Source organism: Myripristis murdjan, chromosome 14 (genome assembly GCF_902150065.1).
Source record: "Myripristis murdjan chromosome 14, fMyrMur1.1, whole genome shotgun sequence".
In the NCBI taxonomy this organism is placed as follows: Eukaryota; Metazoa; Chordata; class Actinopteri; order Holocentriformes; family Holocentridae; genus Myripristis; species Myripristis murdjan.
In genome coordinates this window covers 5,842,913-5,870,302 of record NC_043993.1, presented here as the reverse complement: position 1 = coordinate 5,870,302, position 27,390 = coordinate 5,842,913, and the positions used below count along the sequence as shown (strand labels likewise).

Here is a 27,390-nt window from a genome sequence, read left to right as displayed (position 1 = left end):
GTGTATGTCGGCGCTGCTAATATAAGCTGGAGTTTTGTCTTTCAAGAAGCATTTCTTCTGTAGTTTTTGTGGAAGAGGAAGCTTTCTCATCATGGCTAGAACGAAGCAGACCGCTCGTAAATCCACCGGAGGCAAAGCTCCCAGGAAGCAGCTGGCCACCAAGGCCGCCAGGAAGAGCGCCCCGGCCACCGGTGGCGTCAAGAAGCCTCACCGCTACCGGCCCGGCACCGTGGCTCTGAGGGAGATCCGCCGCTACCAGAAGTCCACCGAGCTGCTCATCCGCAAGCTGCCCTTCCAGCGCCTGGTAAGAGAGATCGCCCAGGACTTCAAGACCGATCTGCGCTTCCAGAGCTCGGCCGTCATGGCTCTGCAGGAGGCCAGCGAGGCTTACCTGGTCGGCCTCTTCGAGGACACCAACCTGTGCGCCATCCACGCCAAGAGGGTCACCATCATGCCCAAAGACATCCAGCTGGCCCGCCGCATCCGCGGAGAAAGAGCTTAGACTCAGCCGCCGCCGCGACGACACACAACGGCTCTTTTAAGAGCCACACACTCTCTTCAAGAGATTCAAGCCTTTATTCAGCCCTCTCCTCTACAGTAATGTCACTCTATCCCTATAAAACAGCAGCATGGGTGGGGATTGCCGCTAAAAGCAAACAAGCAGGGACTGACGCTTCAATTACATGTTGACCACATCTCACTGACCACAATGTGACATTTACATGACATAGGGGAGTTACAATACAAAGTCAATTCATGTGACAAAGCCTTATTGACACCATTCCCTGTGCACTTTGCCCTTACACAATAGGCTGTGGCAGGTCTTTGATAATTTTCTGATATCAAACCACATGGAAGTTGATACTTGACAGAAAACACTAACTGTGCTGACTGCACAGCATAGCATTTTCACCTTACACTGACAGACTGGTCCAGGACCGTTTCAATTTCACTGACTGGAAAGACACTTGTAGTACAATTAATACAATTTCTTAATAGATTTTATTTAAAGATTTTACAACATTTCTTTCATTTTAGGTCAGTATGTCTGATCTCAGACCATTGCCATTTCTCTGCTGCATTTTCACCCAAAGATGGTAAGACCTGTTATGTTACACTAACCCTAACTACTATAACCTTAACCCTATAAATATATTACACTATATATGATTTACTTTTCGCTCCCATTGGCCAAATGAATGGATGGATGAATAACGTACTCACCAACTAACTAAATAAACCTTTAAAATAACTAGGTAGCTTTTTTTTTTTTTTATTATATAGCCTCTAGGTTGTCTCAAGCAGACACACAGAATTTCTGTGTGTGTGTGTGTGTGTGTGTGTGTGTGTGTGTGTGTGTGTGTGAGCCACACTTATCTCTCCTGCCTCTGATGCAACATTTTAGGGAGAAATGTGGCCAAGGTGAGCCTTCCTCCACGGTCAATGTGTGAGGTTCTGAGCCACCAAAACTATTTGGGGTGCTGACAGGAACAAGTGGTAAAAAAAAAATAAAGGTCCCAAAAATAAATAAATAAATAAATAAATAAATAAATAAATAAATAAATAAATAAATAAATAAGAGAAGGTCCTGGGTTCGATTCCCACCCAAGGTCCTTTCTGTGTGGAGTTTGCATTCTCTCCCCGTGTCTGCGTGGGTTTCCTCCGGGCACTCCGGTTTCCTCCCACTGTCCAAAGACATGCAGGTTAGTTGAATTGGAGAAGCTAAACTGCCCCTAGGTGTGAGTGTGTGTGTGAATGTCAGTGTTTGTCTGTCTGCCCTGTGATGGACTGGCGACCTGTCCAGGGTGTTTCACTGCCATGAATGAATGATAAATAAATAAATACACGAAGACATGGCAGAATACATGTTTTGTTTTTGTTTGTTTGTTTTTTCACAAACAAAAAAACATGTAATTTTTCCAATAATTATTTGTGGTAGTAGTCGTAGTAGTGGCAGTCATACTCTTCATAGTAGTAGAATGTGAATGTCTTAATTGAACTACTACTTCTACTACCAATGATAATTATACTGATGGTTAAAAAGAAAGTGCAGTTTGTTAAGGTGCATGTTACTGTTAAAGTATTTGCAACACAGACTGTATTTATTTTTGTCCGAAAACAAATTCGGAATTATGAATACTGTAGAAACACACCCTGACTACATACGTGAAGTTTACAGCATAACCCTCCTATGATAGAGACGCAGTGACATATATGAATGTCTGCAGATGGTTTAGATATATTAGTTTCTTCTCTGAGGACTCATGGTGAAGTAACAAATATGTGTGTGTGAGCCGCAGCGACCATCTCTCCTTGAAGGTGTGCTGATCAGTCGCCACGGGCCACCGCCATCATGAGTGTGTTTGCTGACAGCGAAACAGCTTCAGTTTAATACAAAACGATCGGCAGCACATTTGTGTTTTGACGTTTATTCTGTTTAGAAACGTGTTGGCCGTCACGGAAAGCGCTTTTGCTGTGCCTCTGGTGCACTTTAAAACATTTTCGAGAGAAATGTGGCCGAGCTGAGCCTCCCTCCGCGGTGAATATGTGAGGTTTGGAGCCTCCCAGAAGAAAACGCTGAAACCTTCAGGGCTCTGCATGACTTCGATATGACGAGACGCGAGTCTGCTGTCGGCTCCAGCCGCTCGTTGCTTTCAGGGTTTCTTCCAGACGTGTATTTGAGGCCCTTTTGTGCGAGAAGAAAACACAAATGACTCGATAATCCGGCTGCAGAGGAGAGCGGCGGACTGGGTGAGTCTACACGGTTCTCATGCCGTGTATAAGTCCCGCCTCCTGGCTCGAGCTCGGTATTAGTCCAGTCACACTCCGCTTGCTGTGAATTGACCAGACGACAGGAGACAAGAAAATGGCAGAAGTAGCTCCAGCTCCGGCCGCGCCCGCCGCCGCGCCGGCGAAGGCCCCGAAGAAGAAGAGCACCAAGCCCAAGAAGACCGGCCCCAGCGTCGGGGAGCTCATCGTGAAAGCCGTGTCCGCATCTAAGGAGCGCGGCGGCGTCTCTCTGGCCGCCCTCAAGAAGGCTCTGGCCGCCGGCGGCTACGACGTGGACAAGAATAAGGCCCGCGTCAAGATCGCCGTCAAGAAGCTCGTCATCAAAGGCACGCTGCTCCAGACTAAGGGCACCGGAGCCTCCGGATCCTTCAAGCTCAACAAGAAGATCAAGGCCGACAAGCCCAAGAAGAAGCCCGCCGCGGCCAAGAAGCCCAAGAAGCCTGCCGCCAAGAAACCCGCCGCGGCTAAAAAGCCCAAGAAGCCCGCGGCAAAGAAGCCCGCCGCCGCCAAGAAGACGCCCAAGAAGGCCAAGAAGCCAGCGGCTCCCAAGAAAGCCGCCAAGAGCCCCAAGAAGGCGCCCAAGAAGCCAGCCGCCAAGCCCAAGAAGCCAGCCGCCAAGCCCAAGAAGGCCGCCGCCAAACCCAAGAAGCCTGCCGCCAAGAAGGTCGCCAAGCCCAAAGCCAAGAAGGCGGCTCCCAAGAAGAAGTAAAGCCCAACACACTTCCACGCTACAACCATAAAGGCTCTTCTAAGAGCCACACACTGCTCACCCAAAAGACCAAACCCTTACCTCACCCCCTAATCTAAGTCTCATTAATCAATAAAAAAAAGGACATATTCATTTCCATTCAATACAAATGACCAAGCTGCTCTCCTCCACCCACGGCCTCAACACTACATCATGACCATACAGGGACAGATACAGGAAATCATTCCTGACACAAGCCATCGCACTGTACAACAAATCACATCTGTCAGACAGACTCACAACTGTCTGCTGTATAGTTCTGTTTTTAACGCTCCATTACCCAGCACACTTATAGTCTTTATTGTATATATTTAGCCTTTATTCTTTTTTATTTAACTTTATTATGTTTCTACTGTTGCTGCTGGAACACCAGAATTTCCCTGGTTGGGATCAATAAAGTATATCTATCTGTCTATCTATCTATCAATACTTACTTCTTCATTTCGACTACAAAACACACACACACACACACACACACACACACACACAGACCCCACATATTCACACTTCGCGTGACATCCAAACAGCTCAGCCATCCAGACAGCAACCAACTCACATTAAAAAAACAAAAAACAAAAAACAAACAAACAAAAAAACACAGGGCATCCGGAAATAGAAACCAGGATTTTAAAAATGCCCTTCATAAGAGTGGGAAAGTTCACTTCAACTTCACAACAATCACAACAAACCCTTGTGTTATGCTCAAACTGTAAAAACAGCACCTCAAATCAATTCATGCTCTTTTTAATGTAACAGATTTTTTTTTAATGTCCGCATTGTAAAAGGACACATTTGCATCGTCTTCTGGCCTCATTTTATCTTGACACTTTTTGGAAACGAAAGCGCGATTACACTCTGGTAGCTTCTGCTAACTTGCTACAAGTACAGCTCCTTTAAAAAAAAAAAAAAAAGAGATGAGGAGGAGGAGGGGGCTGCTGAGCTCAGCACCGCCCAGCGCAGCTCGCCCTCCTTCTTCTCTTACGTCCGCACACAGAGCTTAAAAGCAGAAGCGTTCGCTCTGGCTTCACACATTCTCTTGTGATTCGCTACTTATCAAGCAGAGGAAAATGTCTGGCCGAGGAAAAGGAGGTAAGGGGCTCGGGAAAGGAGGCGCCAAGCGTCACCGCAAAGTTCTTCGTGATAACATTCAGGGCATCACCAAGCCCGCTATCCGCCGCCTGGCTCGCCGCGGTGGAGTCAAGCGTATATCCGGTCTCATCTACGAGGAGACTCGCGGGGTGCTCAAGGTTTTCCTGGAGAACGTCATCCGCGACGCCGTCACCTACACTGAGCACGCCAAGAGGAAGACCGTCACTGCTATGGACGTGGTGTACGCGCTCAAGAGGCAGGGCCGCACTCTCTACGGCTTCGGAGGCTGAACTGGACCGACACCGCTCAACAACATAAAGGCTCTTTTAAGAGCCGCCCACTCCCGTTTTCAGAGCTGCTCTCCTTTGTTTTTGTCACACACAACTTCAGTCATTTTACAGAAATTATGCACAACTTAAACCATAAAAGTAAATAGGCTGTATGCAGTATTTTGTTCTGCGTGCTACTTCACATGTTAATGTTGATTTGTCTTTAAAATAGGTTTTATTTCACTGATAATTTAAGCATACAAGACACAGTATTTAATTGTTGCAGATCAGTTGTTTTTCTCTGAAATTGGTGTGAAATTAAACAAAGTTTATGACTATAATGCAAATTGTGCTATTGTCATTTCTTTGTAGTTGCACTGTACTTTGTATCATGTTCTTTGTACTTAAATAAGAAGCTCGGTAAACCGCTGAAACGAACATGGATTACAGAGTTGTACCGAAGCATGCGTCAGCTATATGCTTGGACTCTACAGCTCAAATGGGCATTTTCAAGAAATAGACGGAGCCGCTACATAATTCAAGTAAAAGAGAAATAATTATTTATTTATTTATTTATTTATTTATTTTAAAAAGGGGCATACCATTTGTTTAACATAACATAAAATGTGACTTGTGCTATTCTTTTATTTCTCTGTGTAGTTGCAGACACAGCTCTGCTGCCGCTAGCTGAAGCCACACAGCGATTCAACCTCGTCTCAGTTCTCGGTTAGCACAGAAACCTGTTCTCGTCCTTGAGCCATGGCCAGAGCTAAGCAGGCCGTCTCGACATCCACCGGAGGAAAAGCTCCCGGGAGGCGGCCGGACACCAAGGCTGCCAGCAAAAGCGCCAGCCGCAACGGCAGCAGCTTGAAAAACAACCTGAGCAGCACTGACTCACAGTGTCCATGGGAGTCGAGCTGAAAATAATGCTGCTCACCTAGAAATCACTCAGTGGACAAGGACCAAACAGCCTCTAGGCGTATTACTGCCCTCCACTGGTGTCTTGTTTAACTAGATCTTCCCATAGACTCCAGTATCATGCAGGAACTGCAGTACTGCCTTGGAAATCATCTGGTGGTTCTCATTACGGCCAAATAAAGAAAGAACAGCAAAAGCCTCCACTCCTAGCTCTGACATCCTTATAAATAGACGGTGTCTCTCTGTGATGTAATTACTGCACTCTAGGAACACATGCTTTTGGCTTCCCACACTGACATAGCTCTGTGTCATGTTTTCCTATTATAAATAGGTTCTGATTTAACCCACAGTGCCCCAACCTCAGCTTGCACAGCTTAACTGCACCTCTACCTCTACGAGATGAAATGTTACAAGAGCATTTCCTAGAGATTTTAGGTTGGACAGAGAAATAGTGCCTCCCTTTATCCTCCCTCTCCCAGCCTGCTTGCCACTCCTTTATTAAATCCTCTTTAATTAATCCCCTCAGTTCTACCCTCCCCAGGGGCATGTGAATATCTATTTCTCTGTCCAAACTTTCCTTTGCTAGTAGATCCACGAGAACAAGTTTTCTGTTGGGTTCCAGGGCACCCTGGAATCCAACAGAATGTTACATCACATCCTAATGTAACCGGTTGAGATGCTACTCTGCGTTGTAGGAAGAGAAGTCTCAGATGAGGACACCTTCGGAGGCAGTCTCCATTTATTTCACACCTGACAAAAGGCATAAAAAAACATTTCCCTCCGGTCAGCTCCGCCAAAACACTGCACCCCTCTCCCATGGATGTCAACAACAAAAGGGGAGGTAAGGGCGCGAAAACACAATATATAGGGGCGGTGTCACACAATATAAGAACTTCGGGGTACAGACTCAAATGTATGTTCCTGTTCCTATGCACTGACTTGGAGGCCCAATCTGTCAGGTATTAAAGAAAATAAATAAAAATAAAATAAATTTAAAAGGCATACAGATTTTGTGTAATTATAACAATAACAATAATAATAACAATAACTACCGTACATAATATTGTATGCATGCACATATTTATGCTGCACAGCTGACCCTGTTACACTAACCCTATTCTACACATAATACTTAGTATTTCTATTACTAAGTCAGGGCAAGCTTTGCTTTTACCTCCTCTTAAGGCTGCTGCAGAGTCAGAGAATATGACAAGCTCTTTTGGCTTCTCCTCCTCCACCCACTTTAGAGCCCAAATGATTGCCATTAATTCTATAGTAAAAACTGAGCTATCATCAGATATTCAGATGCTAAACTTCAGCTCAGGCTGCTCTACATAGACCCCAAACCCTGCTCTCCTACTAACTGGATCTCTGGATCCATCAGTGAATACTAGTGCAATGTTGGGCAAACTTCTTGGAAAATGTAGTGAGCTAAGCTACCAGTTACTCCACATTACAGTTTTTCTCAATTGCTAAAACACTAAACCCTATTGTCTGAATCAAATGCTCCATTGCCTGAACCCACTGATTGAATCAGTCACTCTTTTGGCAAAACCATAAGCACTTTTCACCTGTTAGACACAACTTACCAACACATTTTCATTGTGATGCACCTGTGTTGCAGAATGGTGAGCACTGGTGGCAAAAGTCAAACACAAGTAAAGCACTGGTGTTACTGGTTGAACACAACAACTCAAAATTGATCACACTTGTGGCTAATGATGTGAGGGAACATATATAAGCCAGTTCAGAGAGCACTGCTGTGTGAGGCACTACAATGGATAGAAGTCTGAGAGGAGGAGTTCGTGTGAGAGGTGGTCGAGGTGGTCGAGGTGGTCAGCGAAGACAAAGAGCAGTAATATCTGATGAAATCAGAGCTACTGTGATTGACTGCTCAGTAGTGTTTTTAATTTTGATTGACTTGGGGCACAATTTGACACATTGTTCAGTGAGGTGAAAGTTTGGTTTTGCAAGAGCAGTCTGAGGTTTTGTGAATGTAGCTTGAAAATTGGGTTTTGTGTTCACAGTTTAGAGAAAAGGAGAGCAACTTTCAAGAAATGTGTCTTAGCAATCAAGAAAAACTGTAAATGAAGCTTCACAAAGCTGAAGCTCCCCTCCAGAGAAATGTAGCAAGCTAAGCTACAACACAGTGACAACGTGTAGCTTAACTACATCAAAGCTACTTTTTTTTTTTTTTTTTTTAACATCGAACCAACTTCATTCCAAGTCATTGCTATCTTAGTGATCGATAAAACTGTCAGGCAAAACAAAAATGTTCAGTTCAATAGTTTATGAAACTGTGCTCTCTCTGCTTTTACTGCTACAAAACATGTCAACAAAAACAAACAACATGCTTCACATAATATCAAAAAGCAGGTGTTGTGTATATGCTAATGTTGGGGAATGTGTATATATGTTTGTGTGTGTGTCTGCATGTATGTTTGTGTGCACACCTGTGTTTGCATGTATGCTAAAATTAGGGCACATTCGGAAGACAATAATGACAATGTTTAAAGTCAATAAGTTTGTTCAAATCACAGGAGCAAAAGAAGAAACCCTGCTCCGAACAATAACAGCTTGGCAAAAAAATGACGAGAGAGAGAGAGAGAGAGAGAGAGAGAGAGAGAGAGAGAGAGAGAGAGAGAGATATTCTTCCTCTGCATTCAAATGTTTTTTTTTTCCTTATTAATGGATGTGGAGGCCAGGCATCCTGATCTTTCTTACCACAGGTGCTTGTTCACGCAACACAACAGAAGTTTCTCAACATCGGCATCTCCCTCCTTCACTGTCATCTTTGTCACCTGCGTGCTCGTGTCCCGCTGCAGCAGTTTCACTACTTAACCCTTATAAGGTATTCGGGTCTGTGGGACCCGTTTTCAGTTTTTAGCTTAAGAAAAATGATACTAAAAATTATTTTTTGCGCGTGTGTGTGTGCGTGTGTGTGTGTGTGTGTGTGTGTATTGTGTGGGAGAGAGAGAGAGAGAGTGTGGGAACACGTGCACACTGTGGGTGCACCTGTTCCCGCACAAGGTTGCAACATTGTTAGAAAATTGGAGTACCCAACACTAACTGCACCCACATTCCCACACATTTCACCCTCTGTCTTGTGGGAACCAATCTCGGGGACTTGACGCTATAGATAGCTCTGTCAGTGTGGTGCCATACCACAACTGATCAAGATGGCAAAGCGATTTTCTGTTCAGACTGCCTTACAATTGATATTGGAAGAGAGAGAAGGTGATGATGATGATGCAGAGGAAGAGGTTTCAGAATGTGAGGATCACATTCCTGAAAATTCTGAGTCTGACACTGAGTTTGAAGAGGAGGATGAGTATCAGCCAACTCAGAAGCGTAAAAGAGCCTCTGGACCAGCCCTTCAGCAAACCAGGACGATGTGAGCAGCCAGGACCAACCCATGAGCAACCAGGCCCAGGACCAGCCCATGAGAGGCCAGGATCAGTCCGTCAGCCGCCTCCCAAACACAAGCGCACCTCAGGACCAGCAGGCCAGCAGCCAGCCCCAGGGCCAGCTGGTGAGCAGCTTGCAAATGACAACATATGGATGTCAAGAAATGGCAGAATTGAATGGTCTTCGTTTTCAAGAAATGAACCGCCCCGCATAGCTGCCAATGTGACGAGTGTTAGTAAAGATCTTTATCTTCTCATTATTCTAGATTGTGGCCAGCAACACAAAGAAGCGCTGTGAGGTGTGTGGACCCAAGATGGACAGAAAAATACAACATACATGCACCCAGTGCAAGAAGTACATCTGCAATGCACACACAGTGAAACTCTGCACCTATTGTATGGCATAGTCTGGTATGAAATGGCCGTGTTCAATTGGGCTAATGTTTTGTTCAGACAGATTTTATGTGTAAATGTTAGGTTACATATGTTTGCATCTGTACATGCATGGCCCTGAATACTTGTCATGGCACCTGTTAGATTAAAAATGACTTTGCAGAAGTGTAACTATCAGCCCATGAAAAATATTTTTTCAAGCAGATACTCTAGTTACAACATGATTGAGCTAGTAGGACTAGTTACCATCAGATCTTAAGTAAATCCACTGAAACGGAGAGAATACTGGCAAAAAACTTTATATTTTGAGAGCGAAATGCCCACAGTCTAAATACATTTTGATTATACATTTTATTTTGTTGGTAATAGTTGTATAGTTGCGTTATTAATAATGCTTAAATATATGTTTAAAAATAGCATCCATGCAAGGTTCCTTAAAAAATCATTATTTAGCCTAATAAATATTCATTAAAATATAAATGGAAGTTCATAATCGGAATTTTATATTCAGTATTCAATTTCATCATCCTGAAAAACCCAGAGACCCACCCCACACCCCCAGGCCCTCCCTCACAGGCTGAACTTGGGGGTACTTGGCTGAAAAAATATTTCATAGGGGGTACATCACTGAAAAAAGTTTGAGAACCACTGGCCTAACCTGCCCTATGGACCCCACGGCCCTGGACAAAGGTTTGTGACAGGTGGATTTTTGCGGAAATCAAGAATCATGTCTTTTGTTTTAGACACATTAAGTTGTAGGTAAGAGTCATCACAACAACTAACAAAATAGTCAAGAACAGGTCCATGGCCCACCTCATGGTCTTGCAAGAGGCTGGCAATCACAGAGTCATCAGCAAATTTTATTATAAACCTTGATTCAAACATGCTCTTACAGTCATTAGTGTAAAGCATGAACAGAAGCAGGGACAAGACACACCCCTTGGGTGAGCCTAGTATGCAACATAACAGGGTCTAGGTGACTAGAGGTATTCCTAGCAATATCATACCTGGTTGGCCTCCCATCATTTATCACTACCAACCCATGCTTGTCTAAAAAGTCTTCTACTACAACCCCATTACTGTCCCTTTGCACACTGCTCCATAAGGGGTTATGTACATTAAAGTCCTCAGCCCATATTACCGGGCACCTTACCTTCTTCATTATCATCATCAAAATCTGACAGTATCATACAATTGCAGGGGTTATAGAAGTTAATCACAGTAACACTCTTTTTATTATTACTGCCTTCCTTGCTGTTTCCATTCTCACCTTCAGTGTTGTTATTTCCATCCCCATTATCATTATCACTACTATTAACTCCACCTCTGTGATTTTGACTATCCCAAATCTCCACAGCAATACACTCAAGGTTTCCATTTATTCCCACTCTTCTATACTGCAGCCCATTCTATCAGCCTCCACTGACTCCCTTAGTATTATTTCTGCCCTATCCAGTCTCAAGCTCTCATATCCTGGGATTACAAAATCTAGGCATGGCCACAGCCATATCTCTTGAACACAAATCACTTCTGGCTCATTCTCAAGCCTATCAATAAACTTCTTTAATTCCTTGTATTTTTCACTAAACTCCTGGCATTTCATTGGAGAACACAGAACATAACAGTACTAATAACCCCCCCAATCATCAGCTATATCTTCTTCCCCCTCTCTTTCCTCCCTCTTCCTCTGCACTTTCTTCCGTACCTCTGACATGTGCTGGAATAATTTCTCTGGTACATGTTTTGCCCCAAGGAATCTATCAGCTGCCCCCACCACTTCCCAGATGACATCTGAGCTGTTGGGAATTTTGATGCAAAAATTTGCTTAGCTGCTGCTAATACCTCAACCATAAATGACAGAAACGACTCCTTACTCATTACCAACATATCTGGTGGAAACCTGTTTGGCTCAGCTCTTTTGCTCCCCAGTGTTACACTCCTCCTTCTCTCCTTTCTGTGCTCTCTTGTCACTGTCTGAACTGCCTCGGCATAAGACACCTTATCTCGCTCCCTCACAGCCTGCACCTGCCTGGCCTTGGTGTGCTCATATCCCCCATATGCCGCCCCATGGTCCCCCCCACAATTAGGGCACTTAGGAGCATCTGCTTTACACTCCTTTATTCCATGATCCCCACCACACTTTGCACACCTTTTCTTGCCACGACAGGAGTCTGCGATGTGCCCATACCTTTGACAGTTATAGCATCGCAGCTGTGGTCTTACATACTCCCTCACCTGATATGCCGTAGAGCCAAGACAGACCCTCCCTGGAAGCTGGGTGGAAAACATATTATCATGTGAATTTCTTGTTTACCCGGTAGTGCGGTAGTGCCCATTAAATTAGGAAAACTCATTAAATATGAAGCAAAAAATAAATGAATAAAATTAAATAATAATAATAATAATAATAATAATGATAATCATTTATTTAGAGACATTAAACATTGCCCCCCCCACCCCACCCCCCTTTTTTTTTTTTTTTTTTTTTAAATTTTATTTTATTATCCAAAATGTCCTGTTCTGACAAACCAGCAAACATCCCGTAAACCACCCCTTTACTTCCCTGGCTTTCTCTAGGGGTTATTTTTATCCTCTCTACTTTGGTAGAGCCCCCCCGGCTCCGTTGTGGAAGAGATACATGCCTCCCGACTCCGTTCCCCTTGCACTGTCCTACTCCTGCACTATTCTAATAAAGTACAGAACTGAAACAAAATGCAAAAGGAAAGAATTGCACAGAAATATTTATGATTGGTTATGGTTAAGATTCAAGCACATTTTGACTCCATTTCAGGACAAAAACTACAAAAATCTAGGCGAAAAACGTCAGATCACATCTATATTTCTCTGTTTACTAAATATTTTGGGTGGATTTTTCTTGCCAATTATTTTTTTTCTCAATTCTTGAAGGGTGCACTTTAAGATTCTGCCAGGAACTAGGCTGAAGTAATGTCCCATGGGGTTCATTTGAACCCTTTCTTACACATATCCTAACCAAACCCCAAATAGGAAAAAAAAAGAAAATAGTATAACTTTTGAAGTGCTCATCATAAAGAGACGAATGAACACAATTTTCCATACAAGTTTGGCCAAAAGGAATGCATTAAAATGGTTAATAGAAAGATTCAAGCACATCTTGACTCCAAATTGCACAAAAACAACAAGCGGACTGATAGTCCAGCAGCTACGCGCAATATTTTGATGGAATCGTGCACTTTACAATACAAGAATTAAATTTGGCACACTGTTAGAGCATGCCCTAAGGGTCATTTTTGGCTATAGGGCCATTGCAGATTTGTCACGTGGCAACCGTGGCAACCATTTTTTCAAAATGGCTACTCATTTGGCATCAATTTCCTTAAACAAATATCAATACTAACAAATAAGAATTGGGGGTGCATGCATAACTTTCAGCTGTTTTAGATTACTTCACTTACTATGTGCTGAGACACCCCGGTGCCTGGCGGTGTATTGAGCTGGCCCGTGTCACGTGATGGCCCGACAGCACAGCCAGCAAGAGAGGCTTGAATGCGGGAGCCGGAGGAACACACAGAAAATAATGGCTGATCGGTCTTTTTTTTTCTTTTTTTGACAAGAAAAGTGCAAGAAAACAACAATAACAGTGAAAATGTGCAAATATTTGTTCATATTTAATTTATTCCATTCATATTTATGTTATTTATTTTAATTTTAGTTTTATTATGCATTGACCATAATAAATATGGTATAAGTGGTCTGTATTTGTCATGTAATTTGTCTTAAATGCAATAATATTTTGAATGAAAAAAATTGCAAATAAGAAATTCACTATCGGTATCGATGAAAATGCAAGAAAAAAGTATTGGTATCGTATCGAATCCTAAAAGTGTAGTATCGCCGATCCCTACAAGGGATGTAACACAAGCTGCCAGGAGGGAGAACGGCTCAGCTTTGTTCTCATAAATATGTAGATACTCCGGCCAATTTCCAGAAATGGCACTGGATGGCTCAACACGTTGACGAAATCCCTTCCCTCTCTTGCTGCATGTTTCAGCCTTCAGCGTTTCTGTATTATTGCTGTATTATTAAACTGCATCGGAATATGGTGTGCATGTAACCATAGTCAGGTTTTGTGTGCATGAAGTGTAGAGACACATACAAAACCTACACAAACAGAATACTGAAATTACATTTCTCACGAGAAAAAAAAAAAAAAATCTTAAAAAAGGAGCTCTACTGAGAAGGTGGGTGGCCCTGAAAAGGACCTTTGTGTTTGTAGAAAGCTGGGCTGCTCACTTGGAGCTGGTGTACTTGGTGACGGCCTTGGTGCCCTCGGACACGGCGTGCTTGGCAAGCTCCCCGGGCAGCAGCAGGCGGACGGCGGTCTGGATCTCCCTGGAAGTGATGGTGGAGCGCTTGTTGTAATGAGCCAGGCGGGACGCCTCGCCGGCGATACGCTCAAAAATGTCGTTGACGAAAGAGTTCATGATGCCCATGGCCTTGGAAGAAATGCCGGTGTCGGGGTGGACCTGCTTCAGCACCTTGTACACGTAGATGGCGTAGCTCTCCTTCCTGGTCTTTCTACGCTTCTTGCCGCCCTTGCCGGCGGTCTTGTTCACGGCTTTCTTCGAGCCCTTTTTGGGCGCTGACTTGGCTGGCTCAGGCATGATGCAGTCTCGCTGCGGTCAAACAGCTGTATGAAGCCGTAAATTGCGTGCCTCTTTTTTTCTGCTCACCCCATGCAAATAACGCTGTGCTGTTTCCCTCATATGATTGGCCGAGATTTGCAGCCACACTAGGCATGCGCCACACACTGTTCTCTGCAAAAACATGTCGCCTGCCCATTTCTCTTCACATCTCACCTTCCCGCTCCACATGTGAATAAACATGTAGCATTTAACACAGACAGACCGTGAAATTCTTACTTTTACTGTCCTCTTACCACGCCAAAATAAATAAAGTAATTAATGAAACGCCATGTAACAGGCAGCGGGTGTTTAACAAAAGGAGCCATCCTCTCTCACTCCAGCCTCATTTGAATGCAGCTGCCAGTCACTGAAGAGCTTTTTCCCATCTGCTAGCTCCCATTTTTGAATTATTCCAGCAGGTCTAAGAGGGTTCTCGCTCAGGTGGAAAAATCGATCTGGAATATTTCCGTGCTATTCTTGCTGTAACTGCAATACACACATATGCACGGCCGCCTAAAATATTCCCGCATTGTTCCTGTACTAACTATCGCGTCAATGTGTGTTTCTCATGACAAAACATTGCACCCGTCATGTTTGGGGAAAAAAAAAGGCGGGATATTTTAATAATGACAACTTGGCGGGGGAATGGCAGCGGCAGTCAGGGGTCGGGCGTTAGGCTTTCTCCTCTGGGTGCTGTGAAAGTTGGCGCTCCAACATTTCAAAGTTAAGGGCGCTCCCTTTAGGCTTCCCAGTGTGTCGGGCCTTTTTTAAATCAACATCATGCGTCAATCCTGAGCACAATGCAAATTCAACATGTTGAAGTTACGTCCTTCACTATTTACTTGATCTTTAAACTGTGCGGCCTTTTCTGGAAATACTCCTTGCTTCAAGATCTTAGTGCATATTTTTTTTAACTTTTAAAAATACTTATTCACACGTTGTATAAGTAATACTATCCGTAAGTTTAACACTGTTAGTAACATTAAGGATCAAATATTTTGCAGACTGAGGCTTCACTGTTTGAGTGATTTGGATGGCTCTGAAAAGAGCCTTTGTGTTGTGCGCAGAGCTTTGGGTTTACTTGGCCTTGGCCGGCTTGTCGGTCTTCTTGGGCAGCAGCACGGCCTGGATGTTGGGCAACACGCCGCCCTGAGCGATGGTGACTCCGCCCAGCAGTTTGTTAAGCTCCTCGTCGTTGCGGACGGCCAGTTGTAGGTGGCGCGGGATGATGCGGGTCTTCTTGTTGTCGCGAGCAGCGTTCCCGGCCAACTCCAAAATCTCAGCCGTCAGGTACTCCAGAACTGCCGCCAGGTAGACCGGGGCACCAGCACCCACACGCTCTGCATAGTTACCTTTGCGCAGCAGCCTGTGGACACGACCCACCGGAAACTGGAGTCCCGCACGAGAAGAACGAGTCTTGGCCTTGGCGCGAGCCTTACCACCAGTTTTGCCTCTTCCAGACATTCTGCTTGCCCTTTACTCAGCAGCTGAATCACAAACAAATCACACCAAATGACTCACAATCTCAGCTTTATGTCTGTCCAGCTGGTTTCCTATTGGTGGCATGATCGTCACCGTCATCGTCCAATCACATTAGACTTTCGCTGTGCATTGTTGGGGATTTTCAAAGTAAATCCCCAACAATTCAAAGTCTCCCTACCAATTTATTGGTTACAACCAAACAGGGGCGCCGCCAGGAATTTTGGGCCCCATGAAAAAAAAAATATAGATGTATTTACTCGATGATGATTTAATAATTTTATATTAGTTTTTACCTATTTTTTGGGGCCCCTGTCAGGCAAGGGCCCTCGGAATTGTCCTAACTTTTCCCCCATATATGGCGCCCCTGCAACCAAATAAAAAAAAAAAATCATACATGCTCCATCCGTAAAATGATTACTTTTTTATGACGGTGTTTTTCAATTGCTATATTTATATTTTTTTTATTTCATGCTCTAGTTTATAGTGCTTTCCTTAATCTATTCATATTACAAATCTTTTTAGGATTATTAGACCGTCAATCAACACTATCACCTTTAGGTTCTGATATACATAAACACTGCTTTCTTTATTGTTAATGTACATTTAGCCGTTCTTTTGTCTTTTTTTATTCTTTGTCAGTCTCTCCTGTGCGAGCTGGTGGCTGGTTGATTGCAGCCACCTGACCAGGGCATGACGTGTTGGACTGACAACCACAGACTGTATACAAGTGTCAGTAGGTGACACCACCTACTGAGTCAGTAAGTGAAACTAGCCCTGCGTTCCAATATCCACACTACCATACTATTTAGTAGGGGAAAAAAAGATTTAGTATGTCCCAATACATAGTATGTCAGATGCAGTATGCCAAGAGTACCAGGATGTTCTACTACATCTGGTCAGATTTCGCAGTATGGATTTCAGCATGCTGCTCTGGTCATTCTGACCCACAATCCTATGCGCAGCAGACGTTACGTGGCACTGACTGAGCTGCATGTACAAGCCACGGCCACATACGGACGACAACAAAGCACACATATCGCACAAAACTCGTTCAGTGACAGCAGAAGCGACAGGAAGACAGAAGATCAGAAATATGACAGACGACAGCGCAGTATGAAACAGCACCGCCATTTTGACAGCAACATTCAAATGTGGAGCTACGGACGGCGGCGGAAGTGAGCAAGAGGGGCGGAGGTCAAGGATGATGTATGTAGTGTGTCCCAATAGTATGCATTCGCATGCATATTTCATACTAAACTACATACTTTGTAAGGGCAGCTGCAGTACATAATGAAAGTAAAAAGTATAAGTATGCGATTTGGAACGCAGGGCAAGTTTTAAGAACAGGGGGGAGATGCACAGGATGTGAGCGAACGCAAGCACAAAATTTCACAAACAGAAAACAAAGACTGAGAAATTAATTTTCAACATTTTTGGACAGATTTAACAAAGACACAGTACAGTGTAAAAGTCTTAGGCCACCAATAGATTTGTTGTTTTATTTCAGTCTGTTTTTTTTTTTTTTTTTAATTTGGCTAATTTGGCTCACACACACACACACACACACACACACACACACACACACACATCTATCTATCTACTATCTATCTATCTATCTATATATATATATATAGATAGATAGATATAGATAGATATAGATATATATATCTATATCTATCTATATCTATCTATCTATCTATATCTATCTATCTATATCTATCTATATCTATCTATATATCTATATATCTATATATCTATATCTATATATATGTATATATATATATAGATATATAGATATAGATATATATATATACAGTACAGGCCAAAAGTTTGGACACACCTTCTCATTCAATGCGTTTTCTTTATTTTCATGACTATTTACATTGTAGATTCTCACTGAAGGAATCAAAACTATGAATGAACACATGTGGAGTTATGTACTTAACAAAAAAAGGTGAAATAACTGAAAACATGTTTGATATTCTAGTTTCTTCAAAATAGCCACCCTTTGCTCTGATTACTGTTTTGCACACACTTGGCATTCTCTCGATGAGCTTCAAGAGGTAGTCTTACATATATGTAGTATATATATATATATATATATATAGAGAGAGAGAGAGAGAGAGAGAGAGAGAGAGAGAGAGATCATTACTAGTAAATAACAATAATAGTAAATAGAAATAACACATCGATAATATACTCATTTATATTCTCTTCATTATTGTTGTTGTTGTTCCCTTTATGAGCCCCATGGTGTTTTTGTCAGTGTAGTGGCTATCTTTAGTTTGCTTTGCTCGTATTTTCTTTCCTGTAACTTTCTTCTGCAATAACCACATTGCAGGGACGACATGATACTGCTTTACACGTTGAGTAGGCCGATGCTCGGTGGCAACACCAGCGGTAAAACAGCTGTAGCTGCAGCTGCAGCCCACTCGTTGGTTCACTCAAGAGCACCTTTCACAATAAAACTGCACTTCCTATTCCTTTGTTACACATCTACGGAAACCGTACAGAATGACAATGACGCTCAAAATAGCCCAAAATGCACAGCAATTAACTTGAATGACCAGTCAACAATATGCCCTGAGCTTATGCTGAAATATGTCCTCACATTAAACGAACAAAGATCATTAAAAATAGCTTGCGATAAACTGTGCTTACAGTCATCTTCCACTAACTTCCACTTCCACTGTTATTTCTTTTTACGTTTTATTTTGTTGGAACTAGTGGCGGGCTCTCCTCCAATCATAAACAGTGATGTCAGCAGCTGACCAATCAGCTCACAGATGTATGTCGGCGCTGCTCATAAAAGCCGGAGTTTTGTTTTCCAACTCAATAGTTCTTCTGTATTTTTTGTGGAAGAAATTATCTCGCCATGGCTAGAACTAAGCAGACCGCTCGTAAATCCACCGGAGGCAAAGCTCCCAGGAAGCAGCTGGCCACCAAGGCCGCCAGAAAGAGCGCCCCGGCCACCGGTGGCGTCAAGAAGCCTCACCGCTACCGGCCCGGCACTGTGGCTCTGAGGGAGATCCGCCGCTACCAGAAGTCCACCGAGCTGCTCATCCGCAAGCTGCCCTTCCAGCGCCTGGTAAGAGAGATCGCCCAGGACTTCAAGACCGATCTGCGCTTCCAGAGCTCGGCCGTCATGGCTCTGCAGGAGGCCAGCGAGGCTTACCTGGTCGGCCTCTTCGAGGACACCAACCTGTGCGCCATCCACGCCAAGAGGGTCACCATCATGCCCAAAGACATCCAGCTGGCTCGCCGCATCCGCGGAGAGAGGGCTTAGATTCTGTCGGGATCTCCACATACAAAAGGCTCTTTTTAGAGCCACACACTCTTTCGCTAGAGACGCCAATCCTGTCATTTTTCTGTATAATGTCGCTTTCTTCCATTCTATCGACGTTAAAGATGGAGAAACCTAGCAAACAAACACGCACATAGCGGAATGTCACTGAAATACATGCCACGTATGACCAAGTCTTGGCTTACCAGAATATTACACTAGACTGGCATTCTGTTACGGTACAACATAAATTCATGTAACAAATGCACCAATTGGCATCACTAGTTTAATTTTCTTAATGCGAAGTTTATCTTTAAACATTTCAAACACTTTTTTCTCAACTATCAAATCAACACGTGGGGGTTTTTGTTTCACTTCCAGAACACAGCTCCGCCATGCTTTAACTGCATGGCATTTTTAACCTGGGGATGACAGACTGCTGCAGAACAGGGCTCATTTTACTGTCTGGAAAGGATCCAAAGGGCAAAGAAAAGAGACAGTTGCCATGTCAGTTATAGTTTCATTGGAAGGCCTAAGATTACATAAAAAAAATTAAAAAAAAAAAAATCACAAGTATAAGAAAGTCTAATGTAAAATAAGCTGGTGGCTCTTGGGTTGTATGCTTGTTGTTCCAATAGGTGGCAGCGCTGCTCACTGCAAACTAATACAGTAGATGTTGCTGATATCTCCAACTGAGAACTGTACTTTACATTTTATTTACATTTGTATATACACTAAACAAAATATACACTAAACAAAATACAGTAATATCATACAGCAGACTTTTCATCCCCCAACTCTTCACTCAAGCTAATGTGTCAAATAAATCCAGATTTCCCTCACAGTGGACAACACAGTATTGATTTGGAACATATAATTCAACTCTTTTTTTTTCTTTTTTTTTTTTTTGGAATGAATGAATGGATGGATGAACAACACACTAGCTAAATATACAATAAATAAATATGATATAAATAAATAAAATACAAAAAAAAAAAAACAAACAAACAAAAAAAAAAAAACAACAACAACTAGTAAATCGCTGGTGTGAATAGCTGCACATTGTAAATTGCCATAGGAACCAGTGCAGTTTTACACTGATCTTGCTTATTAGACCAGTTGATCCCAGATATGTTAACTTTGATTTGACATGTATGGATTTATTGTCAACCCTTGCTTCTTCTTCTCCTAAAGCGTAAATGTAAGCTGTGCAACAATGAATATAATCATAAAAAGAAAAAAAAAAAGAAAAAAAAAAAAAAACAACAACAATGGTCAGTCTGTTAACGACCATGCTGCCGTGTAGGCCTTCTACTTGCAGTGCCGACAGTAACGATTTTTTTTTTTTTTTTTTTTTTGTCCAAAACAAGCCAGATAACATCAGGATAAAATACTAGGTAGAAAAACAGAATGACTAGAGTATGTGAGCAGTTTACAAAATGTCCAGTAAACACACGACCCTCCCTCTAATGAAGCATGATATAAATGATTAACAACCGTAGAGTACTATCATTATTTTGTTTATTTGTTTTAATGAATGACTCATAAATGAAGTAACGAATGTCTGTGTGTCTGTGAGTGTGTATGAGAGATGGTCACTGCGATTGTCACAGTGACCATCTCTCCTTGAAGGTCTGCTGAACAGTCACCACAGGCCACCGCCATCATGAGTGTGTTTGCTGACACCGAAACAACTTCAGTTTAATACAAAACGAGCGGTAGCACATTTCTTTTTGGGGCTTTTTTCTCTGCATAAACATGTTGGCCGTCAGGGAAAGTGCTTTTGTTGTGTATCTAATGCACTTTAAAGCATTTTAAAGAGAAATGTGGTCGAGCTGAGCCTCCCTCCACGGTGAATATGTGAGGTTTGGAGCCTCCCAGCAGAAAACGCTGAAACCTTCGGGGCTCTGCGTGACTTCGATATGGCGAGGCACGAGTCTGCTGTCGGCTCCAGCCGCTATCTGCTTTCAGGATGTCTTTCAGGTGTGTATTTTAGGCGTTTTAGTGTGACGAGAAAACACAAATGGCTCGACAATCCGGCTGCACGGGAGAGCGGCGGGTTGGATGAGTCTACACGGTTCTCATGTCGTGTATAAGTCCCGCCCCCTGGCCGGAGCTCAGCATCAGTCCAGTGAGACTCAGTTTGCTGTAGGTCGACCAGACGACAGACGAGAAAATGGCAGAAGTAGCTCCAGCTCCGGCCGCCGCCGCCCCGGCGAAAGCCCCCAAGAAGAAGAGCACCAAGCCCAAGAAGACCGGCCCCAGCGTCGGGGAGCTCATCGTGAAAGCCGTGTCCGCATCTAAGGAGCGCGGCGGCGTCTCTTTGGCCGCCCTCAAGAAGGCTCTGGCTGCCGGCGGCTACGACGTGGACAAGAACAAGGCCCGCGTCAAGATCGCCGTTAAGAAGCTCGTCACCAAAGGTACGCTTCTCCAGACAAAGGGCACCGGAGCCTCTGGGTCCTTCAAGCTTAACAAGAAGGTTAAGGCTGACAAGCCCAAGAAGAAGCCCGCGGCCAAGAAACCCGCAGCCAAACCCAAGAAAGCCGCGGCCAAGAAACCCAAAGCGGCCGCCAAGCCAAAGAAGGCCGCAGCCAAGAAACCCGCAGCCGCCAAGAAGTCTCCCAAAAAGGTCAAGAAGGCGGCAGCGCCCAAGAAAGCCGCCAAGAGCCCCAAGAAAGCAGCCAAGAAACCCGCTGCAAAAGCCAAGAAGCCCGCCGCTAAAGCCAAGAAGCCCGCGGTGAAGAAAGCCGCCAAGCCCAAAGCCAAGAAGGCAGCTCCCAAGAAGAAATAAACCTTCATGCAGGACCTCATCAACAAAAGGCTCTTTTAAGAGCCACACACATTCTGAAAAAAAGACAAACTCCTTGCTCTTCTTCGTTTTTTCAATACATTGTGACAAAACTGCACAGCCAAGGGGTGCTGAACGCAAGCTAAACTAAAGCGTAGGAGAACAATGCAACTCACTTATTAGGAATGAAATGCAATACAGTTACATTTCTCTTGTTTTCTACATAATGTCAAATGAACAGACAACTATGAAAATCTAAGTCTGATGAATTAGTCTCTCTCCTTCCATATGACTGACAGAGTGACTGCATGCCAAAAAGGGAGAAGTGTATTGCACACACTGATCCGACCCGATACAACGGGTTTAAGATTAAATCACAATAATGCCATGCCCATGATTAGTTGTTCACTTCAATGAAAAAGCAGGAGGGGGAAAAATCCATTGCTTTCACATATTCCGTTTTTTCACACTCTCCGTCATCGATACAACTTAACCAGTCAGGTATGAACGAACAAAGATGAAAAGGAGAGAGGGAGGAGGGGTCACGAAATGTAAATGATAATAAAAAGCGCAGTGATATGTGTAGGTAACGTGGAAAGTGGGTTTACAAAAACAAATCAGCCAAAAGCTTGGTCCAGCTCCGTACAGCTCCGAAAAAAAAAGGAGGCGGACTGCATAGTTTGGCGCCGCCCAGCGCAGCGCGCGCCCTCCTTCTTCTCTTACGTCCGCACACAGAGCTTAAAAGCAGAAGCGTTCGCTCTGGTTTCACACATTCTCTTTCGTTTCGCTATCTATCAAGCAGAGGAAAATGTCTGGTCGTGGCAAGGGAGGTAAGGGGCTCGGGAAAGGTGGCGCCAAACGTCACCGCAAAGTTCTCCGTGATAACATCCAGGGCATCACCAAGCCCGCAATCCGCCGTCTGGCTCGCCGTGGCGGCGTCAAGCGTATATCCGGTCTCATCTACGAGGAGACTCGCGGGGTGCTCAAGGTTTTCCTGGAGAACGTCATCCGCGACGCCGTCACCTACACTGAGCACGCCAAGAGGAAGACCGTTACCGCCATGGACGTGGTGTATGCTCTCAAGAGGCAGGGCCGCACTCTCTACGGCTTCGGAGGCTAAACAGGACCGACACCGCTCAACAACACAAAGGCTCTTTTAAGAGCCACTCACTTTAATTTACAGAGCTGCTGTCCTTATTTCTATCACATACAACTTGAATCATTTCATTATCTTATTAAAATTATGCACATATTAAACCATATAAGTAAATAAATTGTAAGCAGTATTATGTTCTACATGCTACTTCAGATGTTAATCTTGATTCGTCTTTAAAATAGGTTTTACTTCTCACATTTCACTGATAATTCAAGTGTTTAATGGTTACTGATCAATTGTGTAACTTCAAAATTATATAAAGTATGAAATGAAACAAATAAGGTTCATGAATATAATGTGAATTGTGCTATTATTTCTGTGTAGTTGTGTTACGCCCCTGAAAGGAGGGTGGGGTGAAGCATATACACATTTAATAAACTATCTTTTGAACTGAAACACATTCACACCGTTATTTTCTCCATATAGTCGCAAAATCAATATATGCAACATCCGCTTTCTTATCGAACAATGCTGGGCACGTATATATGACTATGCAAGCATACTACATCAGGACGAATGTGAAGTATAGTACAATCATCAACTGTCTTCTTCCCCTTCTCTTTCCTCCCCCTGCCTCTGCACTTTCTTCCGTACCTCTGACATGTGCTGGAATAATTTCTCTGGTACATGTTTTGCCCCAAGGAATCTATCAGCTGCCCCCACCACTTCCCAGATGACATCTGAGCTGTTGGGAGTTTTTGATGCAAAAATTTGCTTAGCTGCTGCTAATACCTCAACCATAAATGACAGAAACGACTCCTTACTCATTACCAACATATCTGGTGGAAACCTGTTTGGCTCAGCTCTTTTGCTCCCCAGTGTTACACCCCCCTTCTCTCCTTTCTGTGCTCTCTTGTCACTGAACACATTTTTTCATACAGTTTGGACCCAGGGAATCCATTAATGGTTATTATCAAGATTCAAGCACATTTTGACTCAATTTCAGGACAAAAACTACAAAAAACTAGGCGAAAATCATTAGATCACATCTATATTTCTCTGTTTACTAAATATTTTGGGTGGATTTTTCTTGCCATTTTTTATTTCTCAATCCTTGAAAGGTGCACTTTAAGATTCTGCCAGGAACCAGGGTGAAGTAATGTCCCATGGGGTTCATTTGAACCCTTTCTTATACATATCGTAACCAAACCCAAATTGAAAAAACAAACAAACAAACAAACAAACAAACAAAAAAAAACAGAGAATAGCATAACTTTTGGAGTACTCATCATAAAGTGACAAATGAACACAGTTTTCCATACAAGTTTGGCCAAAGGAATGCATTAAAATGGTTATTAGAAAGATTCAAGCACATCCTGACTCCAAATTACAAAAAAACAATAAACGGACTGATAGTCCAGTGGCTACATTCAATATTTTGATGGAATCGTGCACTTCACGACAGGGGCGCCGAATATGGGGGAAAAGTTAGGACAATTCCAAGGGCCCTTGCCTGACAGGGGCCCCAAAAAATAGGTAAGAACTAATATAAAATTATTAAACCATCATCGAGTAAATATATATATATATATTTTTTTTTTTTTCATGGGGCCCAAAATTCCTGGCGGCACTCCTGCTTCACGATACAAGAATGAAATTTGGCACACTGTTAGAGCATGCCCTAAGGATCATTTTTGGCTATAGAGCCATTGCAGATTTGTCACGTGGTAACCATGGCAACCATTTTTCAAAATGGCTGCCACCTGCTGTGATTTTTTTACCTGTGACTCAGGTTCTAGACCACCTAGGATCTTGATCCTGGTGGCTAATCCTACATTTTCAAGGATAAGGAATACAGTGGTACTATTTACAACATTCTAGCAATTACCTAACTACATATTTCTGGCATTCAGTTAATTAAGTAATAGTAAAAACCATCAAAATATGTATTTTGGTAATGTATACCAGTGGTCCCCAAACTACGGCCCGCGGGCCGGATACGGCCCGCCTCCACATTTGGCCCGGTCCCCTGAACAATACCAGAGACGCATTATGATTTTTTTTTTTTCAGTCTGGCCATGCGATCGAGACTAATACACGCATAGAACGTGACAAGCCTACTGGAACCTACAAAAGGATTATAAGGAAGGAACACAAGAACTTTGAGAGACTGCTCATATGAGTCATTTAAGCAGTGTCGGTTCTGCCTACGTTGCCACTCTAGGTGAAATTACTGGCTTGCGCCCTTTCACGTTGCCCCCGCCCCCGCGGCACCAGTCGGGCGCGGCAGCGGGGCAGCATCAGTCGGCATCAGGCGAGCCGGCACTGGCCGGCATTAAGCCGCTCACCTGTCAGATCCGGCAGACCAGACCGGCCCGCCTGATGCCGACTGATGGTACTCCTGTGCCACGGCATGTGCGGGTCAATATGGTAGTCTAGAAAACTGGCGATTTTTTTTTCTCGTGCGCCCCCAAGTAGATTGCGCCCTGGCCCACACTGCCCATAGCAAAAACCGTCCCTGCATTTAAGTAAGAGATTCTGCTCTGACAACTAAGCTGAACTTTTACCTGTTAAGATTGTGCACGGCACAACAGAAAGTTAATGTTCCATGCACTTTTTTTTTTCTGTGAAGAACCCAGAGAGGATTATTTGATTATTATTTATTTCATAAATAGTGTTATTACATATTTCCTGACTTTTTTTTCTGTGAAGAACCCAGAGAGTTATTTGATTTTTATTGATTTCACCAATAGTGTGATTTATTTCATTAATAGTGTTATTATTTATTTCCTGACTTTTTTTCTGTGAAGATCCCGGAAAGGGTTATTAATATTTGGTTATGTGTGGCTTTCTGGAAAACAAATGTTTACGTTTAGGCACCCCTGCGATCGTCACACTTTTTCTGTTACAAACTGACCCCGACCCCCATCAGAGAAGGGAAGAGTTATGTGGCCCTCACAGGAAAAAGTTTGGGGACCCCTGGTGTATACTGTACGTGTTTTCTAAGATGTTGACAGATATGCCATGAAATGTGTGTTATGGCAATGGCCAAAGTGGAATTATACAGCAGTACAGAGACCGGATTCCATGTAGCCTAAAGGCATATTTAATAAAGTCAAAGAGGACACACAGTAGCGAAGGGCAGTGCACTTGGCACATTTGCATCTTCCACAAGACCCCTTTTTGCAACCACAGCGGAGGAGGTCGTGACATACCAGGCTTGCTTCTGGTAGTGTGGTCCAGTGAACTTTCCATCCACCTGTCAGAATCAGAATCAACTTTGTAGTCACATGACATATTGCCTGTGAAGGGTATTATTTTAGAGTTAATTTCTTTGATGGCTCAGGGTTAAAACTGGTTTGTTTTGTGCTGTAGGTGAATGCGGTGCAGAAAATAGGACATAGCACACAACCCTGTGGGACTCCAATGCTGATATTGAGGACTCAAAAGCAATAAAACCCCATCCCAAATATTTTCATTACACTTAAATAACCATATACGCATCAACTGTTTTTCTTTCAGTTTCAGAAGATATAAAATAAAAAGGAGTTCTGTTGATGAGGTGGGTGGCCCTGAAAAGGACCTTTGTGTTTGTAGAAAGCTGAGTTGCTCACTTGGAGCTGGTGTACTTGGTGACGGCCTTGGTGCCCTCGGACACGGCGTGCTTGGCAAGCTCCCCGGGCAGCAGCAGGCGGACGGCGGTCTGGATCTCCCTGGAAGTGATGGTGGAGCGCTTATTGTAGTGGGCCAGGCGGGACGCCTCGCCGGCGATACGCTCAAAAATGTCGTTGACGAAAGAGTTCATGATGCCCATGGCCTTGGAAGAGATGCCGGTGTCGGGGTGGACCTGCTTCAGCACCTTGTACACGTAAATGGCGTAACTCTCCTTCCTGGTCTTTCTACGCTTCTTGCCGCCCTTGCCGGCGGTCTTGCTCACGGCTTTCTTCGAGCCCTTCTTGGGCGCTGACTTGGCTGGCTCAGGCATGACGCAGTCTCGCTTGCGGTCAAACAACCAAATGAAGCCACATGGCGCGTCTCTTGTTTTCAGCTCACCTCATGCAAATAACGCTGTGCTGTTTCCCTCATATGATTGGCCGAGCTTTGTAGCCACACTAGGCATGCGCCACACACTGTTCTCTGCAAAAGCATGTCGCCTACCCATTTCTCTTCACATCTCACTTTCCCGCTCCATATGTGAATATACATCTAGCATTTCACACAGACAGACTGTGAAATTCTTACTTTTACTGTCCTCCTCCCACGCCAAAAAATAAACAAATGAATAAAACCGCATGTAACAGGCAGCAGGCTTTTAACAAAAGGAGCCATCCTCTCTCACTCCAGCCTCATTTGAATGCAGCTGCCAGTCACTGAAGAGCTTTTTCCCATCTGTTAGCTCCCATTTTTGAATTATTCCAGCAGGTCTAAGGGGGTTCTAGCTCAGGTGGAAAAATCGATCTGGA

General features: G+C 43.6%; 8 protein-coding genes across 9 annotated transcripts; 5 read left to right on the top strand and 3 right to left on the bottom strand.

Moving 5' to 3' along the window:
* The first annotated feature begins 51 nt into the window (after positions 1-51).
* LOC115371077 (histone H3-like) lies at positions 52-23,214 on the top strand. 2 transcript variants are annotated; one of them, XM_030068193.1, is made up of 2 exons: positions 52-442; positions 4,600-5,458. In XM_030068193.1, exons 1-2 carry the CDS (start codon positions 92-94, stop codon positions 4,915-4,917), a joined length of 669 nt encoding a protein of 222 aa, XP_029924053.1. In that variant the 5' UTR covers positions 52-91; the 3' UTR covers positions 4,918-5,458. The 2 variants fall into 2 exon arrangements, 1 of the variants encoding a protein (XP_029924053.1); XR_003929318.1 differs by lacking the exon at positions 52-442 and adding an exon at positions 23,170-23,214 and having other exon boundaries at positions 4,581-5,128.
* LOC115371066 (histone H1-like) lies at positions 2,831-3,551 on the top strand. Its single transcript, XM_030068182.1, has one exon. The coding sequence runs from the start codon at positions 2,867-2,869 to the stop codon at positions 3,497-3,499; it is 633 nt and encodes a 210-aa protein (XP_029924042.1). The 5' UTR covers positions 2,831-2,866; the 3' UTR covers positions 3,500-3,551.
* On the bottom strand, positions 13,820-14,268 carry LOC115371076 (histone H2B 1/2-like). Its single transcript, XM_030068192.1, has one exon. The coding sequence runs from the start codon at positions 14,255-14,257 to the stop codon at positions 13,883-13,885; it is 375 nt and encodes a 124-aa protein (XP_029924052.1). The 5' UTR covers positions 14,258-14,268; the 3' UTR covers positions 13,820-13,882.
* On the bottom strand, positions 14,610-26,925 carry LOC115371071 (histone H2B 1/2-like). Its single transcript, XM_030068187.1, has 3 exons — positions 26,542-26,925; positions 25,489-25,494; positions 14,610-14,620 (listed from the first exon to the last, which is right to left on the bottom strand). Exons 1-2 carry the CDS (start codon positions 26,910-26,912, stop codon positions 25,491-25,493), a joined length of 375 nt encoding a protein of 124 aa, XP_029924047.1. The 5' UTR covers positions 26,913-26,925; the 3' UTR covers positions 14,610-14,620; positions 25,489-25,490.
* On the bottom strand, positions 15,335-15,770 carry LOC115371079 (histone H2A). The gene has a single exon (XM_030068196.1). It carries the CDS (start codon positions 15,740-15,742, stop codon positions 15,356-15,358), a length of 387 nt encoding a protein of 128 aa, XP_029924056.1. The 5' UTR covers positions 15,743-15,770; the 3' UTR covers positions 15,335-15,355.
* On the top strand, positions 18,629-19,058 carry LOC115371069 (histone H3). Its single transcript, XM_030068185.1, has one exon. The coding sequence runs from the start codon at positions 18,636-18,638 to the stop codon at positions 19,044-19,046; it is 411 nt and encodes a 136-aa protein (XP_029924045.1). The 5' UTR covers positions 18,629-18,635; the 3' UTR covers positions 19,047-19,058.
* LOC115371068 (histone H1-like) lies at positions 21,181-21,852 on the top strand. The gene has a single exon (XM_030068184.1). The coding sequence runs from the start codon at positions 21,220-21,222 to the stop codon at positions 21,832-21,834; it is 615 nt and encodes a 204-aa protein (XP_029924044.1). The 5' UTR covers positions 21,181-21,219; the 3' UTR covers positions 21,835-21,852.
* On the top strand, positions 22,623-23,142 carry LOC115371078 (histone H4). Its single transcript, XM_030068194.1, has one exon. It carries the CDS (start codon positions 22,640-22,642, stop codon positions 22,949-22,951), a length of 312 nt encoding a protein of 103 aa, XP_029924054.1. The 5' UTR covers positions 22,623-22,639; the 3' UTR covers positions 22,952-23,142.
* Positions 26,926-27,390: the final 465 nt, after the last annotated feature.